At 34.9% G+C, this 13,938-nt stretch overlaps 1 protein-coding gene and 1 pseudogene across 2 annotated transcripts; both read right to left on the bottom strand.

The window, feature by feature from the left end:
* Positions 1-4,214: 4,214 nt before the first annotated feature.
* On the bottom strand, positions 4,215-9,037 carry LOC103339357 (chaperone protein dnaJ 10-like). The gene is made up of 10 exons (XM_008242641.3): positions 8,761-9,037; positions 8,445-8,504; positions 8,151-8,233; positions 7,828-7,987; positions 7,412-7,541; positions 6,607-6,765; positions 6,116-6,294; positions 5,945-6,025; positions 5,681-5,839; positions 4,215-4,822 (listed from the first exon to the last, which is right to left on the bottom strand). The coding sequence occupies exons 1-10, from the start codon at positions 8,845-8,847 to the stop codon at positions 4,703-4,705; spliced, it is 1,218 nt and encodes a 405-aa protein (XP_008240863.2). The 5' UTR covers positions 8,848-9,037; the 3' UTR covers positions 4,215-4,702.
* Positions 9,038-11,126: 2,089 nt separating this feature from the next.
* LOC103339462 (peroxisomal acyl-coenzyme A oxidase 1 pseudogene) lies at positions 11,127-13,639 on the bottom strand (annotated as a pseudogene). Its single transcript, XR_016122642.1, has one exon. The product of XR_016122642.1 is annotated as a peroxisomal acyl-coenzyme A oxidase 1 pseudogene (transcript).
* Positions 13,640-13,938: the final 299 nt, after the last annotated feature.

Genomic DNA, 13,938 nt, shown 5'->3' with positions numbered 1-13,938 from the left:
GTGCCTCTAACGCTGCGTTTTGACTTTTGGTACAAGTTATTTTTCCCTTTTTCTGTTTTCCAAATTTGATCACTTTATCAATTTTTTTTTACTCTAATGTAATGTAGTTATGGCTGTTAGCTGATTTTATTGACGATATTCCTATTAAATAAATTTAACAAAATATAACTTCCTTCTTGTTCTCACAATATAAAAATATACACACCAAATGTGTGTCAAATATGAGTTTCTTATTTGTCTAACTTTGTACAAAAATATCTTTGAAGGAATAAGTAAAAACTAAACATTTTGGATCACTGAAATACAATGTAAGTCGGGCTCTACAAAGGTACTCCTTAAATAAGATATTTGAGGAATTCCTCCACTAAAACTCTCTGGTTGGCAAAGAGTTTGTAAAATCACCATCTTTCATTTTTGTTGCAACAAGTAAGAAATAATCTTATCCTCTCACATTCTTTCAGCTAGTAAAATACGAAACTGGAAAAATATGAATCAAATACGTATGTGTTTAATTCAGTAATATTTTGGCAAATTACAACTGATAAGTTCGGCTACTATATAATATTTTAATATAATTTATTCAAATTTTTAATATATATTATTTTTATTTAATAATATTCGAAAATTATGTATATAATACCTAAATTTTGTGTGTATAATTGAAAATTTTGTAAAAAAAGTGTATTAAACATGAAAAATCCGTACATATGCGTACAATATGAGTATTAAACGTGAAAGTGCTAAATTCTTTATGCGGGTAATAGCTCTGGAAAAGTAAAAACTCAAAAGAGGACAATAGATAATCGGATAATAGCATAACAATAATGGATAATGCTCTAAACTACCCTTATCGATAAATAAAAATTGGGGAAAAATAATTTTTTAAAAAGAAGATCCGTCTGGCGCCTAGCACCAATTTCACCACGTGTCAAAAATGGTATAGCCACGCGGCTATATTATTATTTTTAATAATAAAAATGTAGTATAGCCGTGCGGCTGTTTTTTTTTAAACTTTTTGCGACTTTTTTTTAACACGTCAAAGTAGGCGCTAAGGCATGCCTAGCAATGTAGCCGCGCGCCTATACTATGATTTTTATTATTAAAAATATTATAGTTGCACGGCTATACTATTTTTGACACATGGCGAAGTGGGCGCTAACGCCGAGATAGGGGTGGGCATCAAGCGGAAGAACCGATCAATTGAACCAAACCGAACCCAAAAAACTGGAAGAAAAAAAAATCATGTTGACCAAAAAGTCAAACCCAATTCCAAAAATCGAACCAAATCAGTTCTAACCGGTTCCCATTTCGGTTCTATACCCCAACAAATTGAATCGGGCCAAACCAAACTGGCCAAATTTAAAAATATATAATTTTAATATTTATTTATATCCAATACTATATTTTTAATCTCATTACTAATTTACCCAAGTTCAATTTCAAAACATCTCTCTTTTCTAGCCTTAATATTTCTTTTTTTATGAAATTGAATAATTTGTTAATTTTCAAGCTAAAATAATAATATTTTAGTTGAAATTTGTATAAAATAATAATTTGAAAAAAATAATAATCCGGTTCAAAATCGAACCAAACTGGAACAGGATCAAAATTGGTTCAACTCCAACTGGACAGCTTTATAAATTTTTTTTTAAAACCGGCCGAATTGAACCAAGAAATAGTACCGAATTCGGTTCCAATTTGAGGCAAAAATAGGTCCAAACCGAACCGTGCCCACCCCTAACACTAGGCGTGTGTCCTGTTTTTATGTATTATAAATAGTATACTCGTGCGGCGATACTCGGGGCTTTTTAAAATAAAAATCATATAGTCTTGGGGTATACTATTTTTTTATTATAAAAAAATAGTATGGCCGCATGTGGCAAAATGGGCGCTAGGAGCCATGTGGGTAGTTTAGAACATTTCCCCAATTTTTGTTTATCGATAAGGGTCGTTTAGAACATTATTCATTACTATTAGGCCATTATATGAGTCTCTATTGTTCCCTTTTGAGTTTTTACTTTTCTAGAGCTATTACTCGTATAAAGAATTTAGCATTTTCACGTTTAATACTCGTATTGGACACATATTTTTCATGTTTAATACACTTATTTTTTACAAAATTTTCAATTATACACACACAATTCAGGTATTATACACATAATTTTCGCACATTATTGAATAAAAATAATATATATTAAAAATTGAATAAATATTATTAAAATATTATATTGGTCGAACTTATTAGTTTTAATTTGCCAAAATATTGCCGAATAAAACACGTACGTATTTTATTCATACTTTTCCTGTTCCTATTTTACTAATTGAAAGAATGTGAGAGACTAAATTATTTCTTGCTTGTTGTAACTAAAATGAAAGATAGTGATTTTGCAAACTCTTTGCCAACTAGAACCACAATTTCAAACAAAGATTTTTGGGTATAGTTATAAGCGAGGTGATAGTATTTTTCATGTAAAGTGTTGTTTGAAATGTGAAGCAATTTCCAAGAACTCCAACTCAACATGCAATTCTCTACAACAAATAATGTGTGCAGTAACATAATTTAGTAGTACTTGAGAGAACGAGGTAGACCAAAGACAAATATTCCCATGAAAAAAAAAAAAATTTGAACTCTCAAATTGATTTACTGTGAAATTTTTCTCTTCAATATCTGCTTTGGAGATGTCGAAACTAGCAAATTAATATCTATAAAGTATAAACGAATGCAACTAGAAGGGTCATTTTCTTTTCTTTAATTTTTTTTAATAAATAGTATAGCCGGCGGCTATACTCCTATTAAATATAATCTATATATATATATATATATATATAAAAAGCAAAAGGCAGAGAATGACAAAATATTCAAAATACTAGAAAATGTCATTTGTTAATGCAAACATTAAGAATTGAAATTATTAATTAAATAAGGATAATATGATAAATTCACACTTTTTTATAATAAAAAAATTAAAATTAAAAGAAAAATAGATAATTGATCATATTTTTATGAAACAAAACTACCCATTATCTTTTTTAATTCTAAAATATTTTAAATTTAAATATATTTTTTTTTAAAAGCCCTCTCCGCACACTAAAGTAAATTTAAATTTTTTTAAACAAAGTATACTTAAAGCGTATCACGTGCAGCTATACAAGGTTTATTATTATTATTAAAAATCGTATAGCAAAGCACAACTATACTGTTAGACACGTGGCAAAGCGGCGCTTGGCTCCAAGCGGGTCTTTTTATTGTCTATATAATAAAAATAGTAATGCCGTTCGGCTATACTTGGATTTTTTATAATATAGTATAATAAATTTTTATTATTAAAAAAAGTATACGTGGCGAAGCGGTTTTAATTATAAATATTATAGCCGAGTGGCTATACTGTGATAACAAGAGTAAATTTAGGTTTTAGCCAAAAAAAAAAATTCACTTTTGGAAAAAGCCAAAGCTTTTTAAAAAAGACATAAAAACCTCTCAACTTTCAAATCAAAGACATGCAAATGTAAATGATTCCTTAGGAAATCCAAAAATAAATAAGGGCAATTTTGTCCATTTTGGCTTCTTTTACAAAATTTCTCTCTCCTTTGTGTTTTTCCAAAGTCTCTCTAAAATTAATCTTGAGAATGTTTGCTCACGGCTAAATGATTTAGGATGCTTGAACAAGAATTTGTACAAATATTTCTACAACTTCACATCTCCTCACCTCCAAGCGCCTTAAGTAAGATGATGTGGATTCTTCTATCTTTAAAATGACATAGAGCACCATTAAGTTTAAATAAGAACAACTTTTTCCTACTGAAAAACAAGTTTTAACAAAGTTTCCACTGGACCATATGGCATTTGATAGAGTAGTATTTCTTTTCCTTGTATTGGAAGGATGTACCAAAATTCAAATTCCCTCCTCTTTCATTGGTTAAAAAGAAAAATCAAGTACTTTTCTTCTCAATGTTGGAAGAAGTCACAAGTATGAATTCTCTTTTTCCCCGATCCCTCTAGTTTCATGGTAGTGTCGCCCCCTCAGACCCTCAATTGAGGCAAGGGTCTTAAGGAGGCTTTCCGTCCCCATGAAGCTAATTCAATTCAGCAATGGCGAAAGTATTCTTAACTCCTTTGTTATTCTCAAAGTATACAACATGTAAAATTTTTGCCCTGCCAATCAATTGTGCACAAGTTTAATTGGACCTTAAATTTTAAGGTGAGAAACATGACCACAGAATGATAGAGAGCTCTATCATCACATAATATGGACCAATGGACAATGTACATTACAATCTTGATATTTGATTTGTTTGTTTATATGAGCAATCAACATGAATTTCCACATCGACAAAAACATAGGGTTGAGCCTAAATTTGAACCTTCGAAACTAAAACATGAATCCGTCACTCCCGAGAAAATACACAGTAAATAACTAGGCAAACTATAACAGCCAACTGGCGACAACGGCATACCATCTTCTACAACAATCTATCTTCCTCCCTATGTATATAAATCTGTCTTCCCCAAAAGAATATATGAGGCCTATTCAGCTGGAGGTGAGATGTCCTTCAACCACAATCAGAACTTGTTTCAAGCAGGCACATCCAGCAAACAAACCCCAGATTCTTCCCACAAAACCAGCCACAACATTGATACAAAAGATATGTCACAAGTTTTATACTACAAGACGGAAAACAGGGGAACAAGAAATCTCCATCCTTAATCCCTGCCAACGGATGAATGTCTCTGGGCACCAGGTGGTGCAGTTGGCCTTGGGAAGTGATAATCAAACTGCGCACCTGCAATTTGGGGGGCTTCCACATAGGGGCTCTGTGGCACCTAATATTTTTTCCAAAAAGTTACTTAAAAAGAAAAAAAAAATGCATTCAACAAAACAAATGTGCGAGGGTTTCTACTTCCTGCCCAGACTCCTCAACTTCCTCCGTTGCCAACAAGAATAGAGAAGACCGCAAAGAAATGTTTTGCTCTTTGTTTTTGTCGTGGTTTCACCTGTTTACAGTGATTTTCCTTTGTATGGCCAGGTTGGAAAGCTACTTGGGAGGTTTGGTTTGGCTTCTTGCTGGCCGTGTTTTGGAATTGTCTTTGTTTTCGAAGTAGTCTGGATTGTTAATTTGTTGTGGTAGTAATAGAATTTTGTTTTGTAAAAATAAAAATAAAAAACAAAAATTTTACAATTAATAAATCCATTAGCTTAACCAAGGTATTTAAAGGTCATTTCACTTTTGTTATCATCAAAGAGCTGAATTTGCCAGAATTTAGAGTAGCTTTTACTTTTTGGGAGCACTGACACTGGTTATAATCTTGACGTTAGTCAAATAGTTTTTTTGTCCCCCTATTTGCCCATCTGTTCAATGGCATCAAATGAGTCAATACTCTTCTAATTGTTTTCTTTTTACCGGGCAAGTAACACCTTGTTAGGAATCTATTTATATTAAAAAGAGTAAGTCATAATGCCATTTAATACAAACGAAGGCAAATGGGTAACCTCTATCTTTAAAAAATGCTTATAGACCAGTCATGTCCCCAAAACTAGAAAACACCAAATGTTAAAAATTTATGCATTCTGCGCGGTAGTGGAATGCCGTTTTATGAAATCCTAGAAAGGATCTATACATTCAGTCCACCAAAAAAATAAGGGAACTACACATAAAATGAGTTTATTAAAAGAAAAGATACCTGTGATGCAAATACAGCATAAGATGGCTCTTCAGGATTTGAGGCCTTTGGTGTTGTTATAGGAGAACAAGCATCATAGCGTGATTCACTTCCATTCAGAATATGAACTCCACTATTTTGTGCACTTTCAACCTCATTCCCACCGGTTGACTTAGTTCTCTATATAAATGCCATAGCTTCCAAATGTATTAGGCAATCTATGGAGAATCTTTATTAATATAGCTACATAAAATCATGAAAATAGTTTGGTTAAGAACACAATACCTGGAAGATTTTTCCAAGAGTTTTCAAGCCCTTTGCTCGTGCACGGAGTTCCTCTTTCTTGGCATTGTTGTCTTGAAGAACCTAAGATCAAATGAAAACTTACAATCTAAACAAGATTTCCATTCATGTTTCAGACAACTACTAAATAAAATGGTGGGGCAGAAAAACAACCATCTGACAAACACGAGAAAGAGTGGCCTCAATATCAGCCACATTAAGCTTCCACAGGGAATCAATCATCAACTTCTTGTTAGACGACATGTATTCTTCAAGCTCTTCATCAGTGTAATTTCCTTCTGCACTTAGCTGCTTTTTCATGTCTTCCTGCAGCTGGATCAAAGCAAGTGCACCTGAAATAAATAATAGTTCGTTAACCAATAAGCACATTAGCTTAGTCAGCAAACTTGTGTGCATTTGTGAGAATTTATACCTTACATATGCCAAAAACAGAGAGAGAAAAAACACAAATATTCCTTATCCTGTCAATATCTGAACACATAAGGATGAACTGGATTGGACCCTATACTGTGGGTCGGATCAGCCCACATACCTCTGGTTAGGCCCATAGGTCAATTAATCATTGGGGCCAACAAGTACAGTCACCATGAGAACATAGACTTAGGACATGACTGGCGATATTGAATCCAGAAAGATCTACTAACCTGTTGCTGCTGTTACTTGGGATTTAATGAAATGCCCTTTATTTCTAAACCACTCTGCAATAAATGGGACTCCCAAATATAATGCTTTCTTCCCTAGCTCTTTTGCTGATTGTCTGGCATATATGTAGCCAATTGTATTCAACATATCAACACCGTAAGCTGTAGAAAACAGACCATATCACTGAAAATTATATACAAAAGCTTAGGAAATAATCATAGAAACAGCTCCATCAGATATTAATCACATTAAGCATATTGTAAAATCAGTTCCTACACCTTGAGCAATGAACTACTGCTCAGCAATTTTTTAACCTTTAAAAAGGAATGAACTGTTGGGCATAGTTTGGATGATAGTCCCCATTAAACGTGTCACAGCATAATATTCTATTGAAATTGGATGCAGTTATTTGACTTTACAGGAATACCATCCATGATGAAATCATAAAATGAGTAACTAAATTACAAGCCAACAAAATTTACAATTATAATTTTATTGACTTGTTGTAAGTTAACTACTGGCTCAGTATAAGTCTGAACTAAATATTAAAATGTTTAGAGAAAGAGTAAATCAATGGAGGAATACATGGCAAATCATCATTACGAGTGTTTTCAGGATCTCATCTTGTACGGTCCCAAACAATATTACAAGTACCTAGCTTATTCTTCAGTTATTCTTTAATCCAAGAGAATAGATATTAGCCAAATCTAAACAACTTTTAAACAATGGCAGACCTAAAAGCAGTTGAAAAAGGTAACAATTTTTCTGTTCTCTCACCCAAAAGCACCACATGCAGGGATCAATTACCTGCATTGGAAAGCCTCGCAACTTCAGCTTCAGCATGACCAACAAAGTCCTCTTTGTTTCCTTGCACGTATTGGTTGAGTCGATTTTTCAGTGTTTCTGCAAGTTTTTCCTCTCTTTCCCTTTGAACAACCTGTAATAGATGGATATTTTCACACAGAAACCAATATGATATATAACCATTCTTGAAAGACAAAGACTTGGCAGAACTACAAAAAAGAAGGTCTTTTTTTGGTGAACGTGGGACTGAAAAGCCCAAACAAATATGCATTTCAGAAAACAAACGAAATGACTAACTTTGTAGTACCAATATATTAAATGCATTGCTCCCAAATTTAATTCCTAACCAAATTGGTCTCATTGCATCACAGAAAATTATAGGTAACTGGGTTAGTGAGGATAAATAAACAAAACAGTACCCGCATTTTCTCTTGCAGCTTTTTGGGATCGAACTGCTCCCCTTCTGAGAAAATATCTAGTGAAGCCATTGATGCCATGGCTAGCTGGCCAATATATTCCTCAAAAAGCTCACTACCAAAAAGCATAGCGAAGATTGCTGCAGGATCAATAATTGAGTCGCTGAAAGAAAGGGAACCATTCAAAAAATGTCAGAAACACGCAACTATGTGTTAAGCTAACACACACATACACTGTGACAAATGCAGGCAACCTATGAGGTGCGTGTCAGACACCTTTCAATCTTAGAATTCAGAAACACACAGATTAAGAGCAAGAAACTAACGTTGAGATCCCCGATTTTCCAAAAGCATCGTAAGCTTGGCGTTGGACTGGGTCACTTAAGACTTGGTAAGCTTCTCCCAAAACCTGAATCCAATTAATCAACACAGTTGGTCTACCAGAACAATAAAAGAAACTATCTTTGAGAACAAGTGTAAGCGAACCCAGTTAATCAAGTAACATCAAGAACTTCTAGGTTCTACTGTGCAAATCAATGGCAGCAAATACCAAGTCTTGATGTTAGAAATACATTGTAGTTGACATAATTGATAATTTGATGACTAGTAAATAGTTTTACCTGAAAATTCTGTGCTGCAAGAGGATCATTTGGGTTTTTATCTGGATGAACCTGCCTTGCCTGCAAGCCACACAAAATTTTTAATTAAATTAAAATTTGCATATTTGTTAATGCAGTAAGTGTTCATATGCAAAATGCTTCATAAAAGAGAATATGGATGGATCTACTATGATTATTGTAGAATCAATTGAGGAACAAGCAACTGAAATAAGCATCAAAATTCTAATCATCCCTAATCAAATTTAGGGCTAACAATTCTCTCTCAGCTTCTGTGAACAATCAAACTAGAAAGACGAAAGAGGCAAGTGAAGATTACCTTCATGTAATAAGCTTTCTTGATCTCGGCCTCGGTAGCCGTTGGGCTCACTCCAAGAACATCGTAATACTCTGTCTCCTTCACCATTTTTTCCTCCTTCCGATCGGTCAAATCTTTGCTTCGCAGTTCGCAGAGGCAACGAGCGAGGGAGGGAGGAACCAAAATAATAAAAATAAAATACAAAAAATAAACAGGAAAATAAGATAAGAGAAAATATTCACAATAATAATAAAAAGATTCCCTACGGACCTCTCGGGCTCGGGGACGCGTTGTTTCTAATTCTATAGTTTAATTAATTAATCCCCCTTTTAGTACCAAAAAATAAAAATGAATTAAACGGATTTATACAAAGACCTTGGGCAGCGTTGACGTCCGCCTGCTTATTAGTTAAGTTACCCAGTTAGGGTCATGTTCAACTCGTTTTATTGTCTTGGTCCAACGGAGACCTACTCGCTTTTGGTGGTGGCCTTGCGAAATGTGTTTTTATGCTACTTTCATGTCCGTTATGTTACTAATTCATTCATTTTTCGTCTCTAAAATATCAATTTCGGCATTCATACATTTTATAACACATAGATTGACAACACTACATAATAGTATGACGGTCACACTTAAAAAAAATTCGTGACTTAATGCCTAAGATAGAACATGATTAATCAATTAAAATGGACTCAGTGTCCTGTTTTATGCTTGATGAAGTTAGAAATGCTGAAACTATTTTTTTAAAACATATTAAATTAGACTTTAATAAAAGTCTAATATTGTGCTGACACAACAGTTTAAATATTGTGATGAATATAAGTCCCTTCTACAAGGGTTAGACAGTAGACTTTATAAAATTGGACTAGGCTGAGCCTAGTCATTGTCCAATCCCAACAACCATACAAGTTTATTAATAATTGAGTTTCATTTTAAGTCTCATTAATCCCATTTGGTGAGCCCAATTCATCTCATTTCATAACCCATTAGCCTCGCCGCACGCGCTCCGGCACATGAGAGAGGCTTTTTTAAAAAAACTTTAAATTTATTTTAGAATTAAAAAATAATGGGTAGTTGTGTTCTATAAAAATAGGAACAATTATCTTATTTTTCTTTTAATTTTAATTTTTTAAAATATGATAATATATTATCATCATCTAATTAATAATTTTAATTCTTAATGTTTGCATTAACCAATGACATTTTCTGGTATTTTGAATGTTTCATCATTTTCTGTATTTTGCTTTATATATATAGATGACTCATGAATGAGTCATACTAGGACGAGTCATATTACTATATTAGGATGATCATATACATACATATATATATAAGGTCCACTCTATACTGTATTTTACGAATTCAAATGTCTATTTTATAGATAATAATTCAAAGATCATCTTTATAAAAAAAATCACTTGAATCTGATATTATTTGATCACTCAATTGAATTATTGAAATTTTAGTACTTTCTTGAAGCACCGTGTTCATTGATTTTGTATGACACAATTGGATATCGAAATGGTTTTTAATTTGTCTAATTTTTTGCAATTATGATATATAAATGTAGACTTAAAAAATGGAAGGTCTGGATCGTTAAAAAATAATTTGTAGAGAACCCCAAAGGATATCTCTCAATAGAAAGGGAATATATAAGTGTGTGTATATGTATACAGAGGGGAATAATGAGAAGTAGCGGTTAACGATATACAGAGGGTATATAAATATCCGTCTCAAGTCTCCCTTTTGGGAATGGTCAATTCAATATTTATATACCCACTATTCTACAAGGGCCTTTCTTCTTCTTATTTTTTGACTTACCCCCTGTTGCTTCCTAAGGCTCGTTGTGTTTTCTCACATGTTTTCATTTATGTATGTTGTGTTTAGTTTTGATTTTAGACAATTCATGTGTGATATACTTATTATCAAGTAATTAAGGTTTGGTTTATATGGTCAATATTGGTATTAGACATGGAAGTATCTCGGAGATTGCGCATAAAGATATGTTGGGGAAAGATCGCCATCACAGCACCAAAAAAGACTGTTGCATACAAATAAAGAAATTTTATGTGACCAACGTGGTCTAATCCAGTGAAAAAGGCCATTGACTTGTAAATCAATGGTCTTATGCTCGAACTCCCATTACACTTCAGCCGTGTATGTAAGATAACCTCCTTCCCCCATCATAACTTGGGGAGAAAGAAAAAAAAACTGTTTTCTGTGAAGATTTTGTGTGTGTTATATGGGGCATGGGTTGCAAACCATTGGATCGCCTATTGTCAATTTGGGGTATTATTTCTATCAAAATAAAGTTTCAAATTATTTGCCACATTATTTAGTATCTTGATGCAATAGCAATGAAGACTTCACATGGAACCCCTAAAGAGTGTGCAAATCCCATCTAGGAGATTACCATGAAGATAAACGAAAACCTCCCAGAAATACATGAGATTGATCTGCAATCCCATCTAGTCTTTCTGTTATGTATCTTATCTTAGACTCCACCTTATAACAAAAAGCAAGTTGCTTTGGAGACGAAAAAACAAGTTAATTACTGACAAAAGCAAAAAACAAAAAAAAAACACACTTGAGATGAGAGGAGAAAAAGAAAAGGGAAAAAAACAGAAGGCTAGTGGGTTTGTCTCCATTGTCCATCTAAATTCACAGCCTTGCATTTAGGAGTTTCTGGTTCAGCAGAGGCTGGATGTATTCACCATAGCCATCAGCCACAACTGAGTCATTGAGAGGGTCCTTACGTGCCTCTTCATAGAGCTTTGGATAAACATTCCCATCATAGCACCCAAGAACTGAGCCAAGGAAGTGGTCACTGTAATTAAATGCATCAACAAGGGCAATTACATTTGGACGCACCTTGGCATACAGAGATCTAAGCTGATCATTGGCAAGTGAAGCTTGCTTGGGTTTTAAGCTACCCGTGGAGAGAAAATCGCCCGAATTTTTATGAATCAGATGCAAAGCATATATGTAGCAGAGGGTCTCCAGCTGTTGTTTCACTCCATTTCCTTCTATGTTCTGCTGCAATTTCTCAATGAACTTGGAAACAACAATTAGTTGGCAATGAGCAATTGCAGCCTCAACTAAATCAGTTGAGAGTTCTGAAAAGCCCTCTGATTGATCTGCAAACTTGGTGAGGTTTTGAGCACAAGCAAAACACATTCTGATAGCCCTTGCTTCAAATGCGTCAAGTATTGTATTGGGTTTTAACCAATCCTCAGCTTTTTGAACATTGCAGCTATATTTGATCAAATAATGTTCCATATGACCCATGTAAGCTGTTGCTCCAGAAAGCTTGTAATTTCGACCAGAGGACAGTTTGGAAATAGTCTTCATGAGGAACCTTGCAACCTGTAAAAGCAGAACAATGTTGTCTCCTTCATATGTACATGCAGGGACAAAAACAGCATATAACTCGGGGAGGCCACTGCTTGATAGGTAGCCATGCCCACCGCATAGTTTTCGGCATTCTTCGATGCCATCAGCAGCTGCAGAAGTGGTCAAGGACTTCAAGCCAGCAGTGCAGGCATGAGCCTCAGGCAATGTGGAGAAATCATTTGCTTCCAGTTTTTGTGTCAAATCAGTATATAGCCATTTCAACCACTCACCAATAAATCTGAAAGCATAAGCAGAAGCCAACAAAGGAAAAAGTCTACTTTGCTGAGTCTTGTAATCAATCACCTGTGTCTCAACACCAGTTCCACTGATCTCATGATTCTCTGAACCAAATTGTCGACGAACAGCGCTATATCTAGCAGCTATACATACTGCTCTTGATAAGGCAATGGAAGCATCAACTACAATTATTTGTCTCACATAAACCATAGCTCCATAAACTAGCTGCCTGGGAACATTGGAGTGTACATATTTACCTTCTCTTGTAACCTGTGACACCCTCATCAGCATTTGATTCCTTGGTATGTGGACATGATCAAATCTTACAAAACCATTGTCCATGGAATTGAAAGCTCCACTTCCAAATTTCATCCCGATATCACCAACTGTTATGCCTGGAAGAGGCAAGTGATCATCCAAGCTCCGTAGTTGGACAATGAAACCATGCACGCCATGGTCTTGCCCATCAGTAATAAGCCTGGCATAGACAATAGCATGTGTCGCAATCTTTCCCAGTCCACCAGGCCACCATTTGCTTGAGGTCAGCATAGGACTGTGGATGATGAACTCATCAGTCTTAGGATCAAAATTTGCGGTGGTCTCAAGCCCTTGAACATTCGAGCCATGCCCAAGTTCAGTCTGTGCATATGTACCAATAATTTGCATATTAGTTGCCAAAGGCAACCACTTGTTTTGCTGCTCCTCAGTACATGAGCCTTTAATAGCAGGCACAAACATTCCCCAGTGTACGTAAGCATAAGATAGTTCATCAACATAAAACCTTAACCATGAGGCCTCTTCTTCAGAAAGTCCAAGCTCAGTGATCCTTTTCCAGGCATGAGCCGCTTTTCTCAGAGTGTTCTTAAACAACTCCTTCCTACTTAGAACATCTCTATTCTCCTTTCTAAAGGCCGGATCACCAGCCACAAGGCGAGCAATTCGATTGGAAACTTGAAAGGCGTAGAGAGAACCCGCCCAGACGATCTTCATCTTCTCCACATCAAACTGTGCCTTGCTCCTCTCATGTGCCAAATGATCCGAACCATCCATTTTCACACAAAACCTTGCAAATGAAGAGAGCAAACACTATGGGAAACTCTGCTCTCTCTCTCTCTCTCTCATATCAAATGGATTCAAATTGGAACAGAATGCAGTGCATTCATTCACATGAACTTGGAGGGGAGGAAATAGCCAGGGTAATCAGTGTTGGAGAACAAACACTAATGAGAAACTTTTTGCACTATAATGGTATCTAGTTTAGTGGGGGCTTTTGATACGTTAATGAGCTTGGACTTTCTTTTATAGAAAGGACGCACAAAAAAAAGAAAAAGATATTTTGGGGGAGCATGGACCCCAACAACAACAGCTTCGTGTTTGTTTTCATTCTCCCTCCCTTTCTTCTCAATAATTTTGATAATGTTGCTCAAGTTTTCTGATATAAGGTTCAAATTTGGAGTACAAGCATGCAGTGACCATGCAGCTATGAGCCAGGTTTGTGGGAATCGATTCACAAGGGGTTATATTTAGTATACAACAGTCCCAAAAATAATAATTTAGGATGGAATCAAC

This window comes from Prunus mume, linkage group LG8 (genome assembly GCF_029339155.1).
Source record: "Prunus mume cultivar Tortuosa linkage group LG8, ASM2933915v1, whole genome shotgun sequence".
Lineage (NCBI taxonomy): Eukaryota > Viridiplantae > Streptophyta > Magnoliopsida > Rosales > Rosaceae > Prunus > Prunus mume.
The sequence above is the reverse complement of the archived record's forward strand: the minus strand, read 5'-3'. Positions and strand labels throughout refer to the sequence as shown.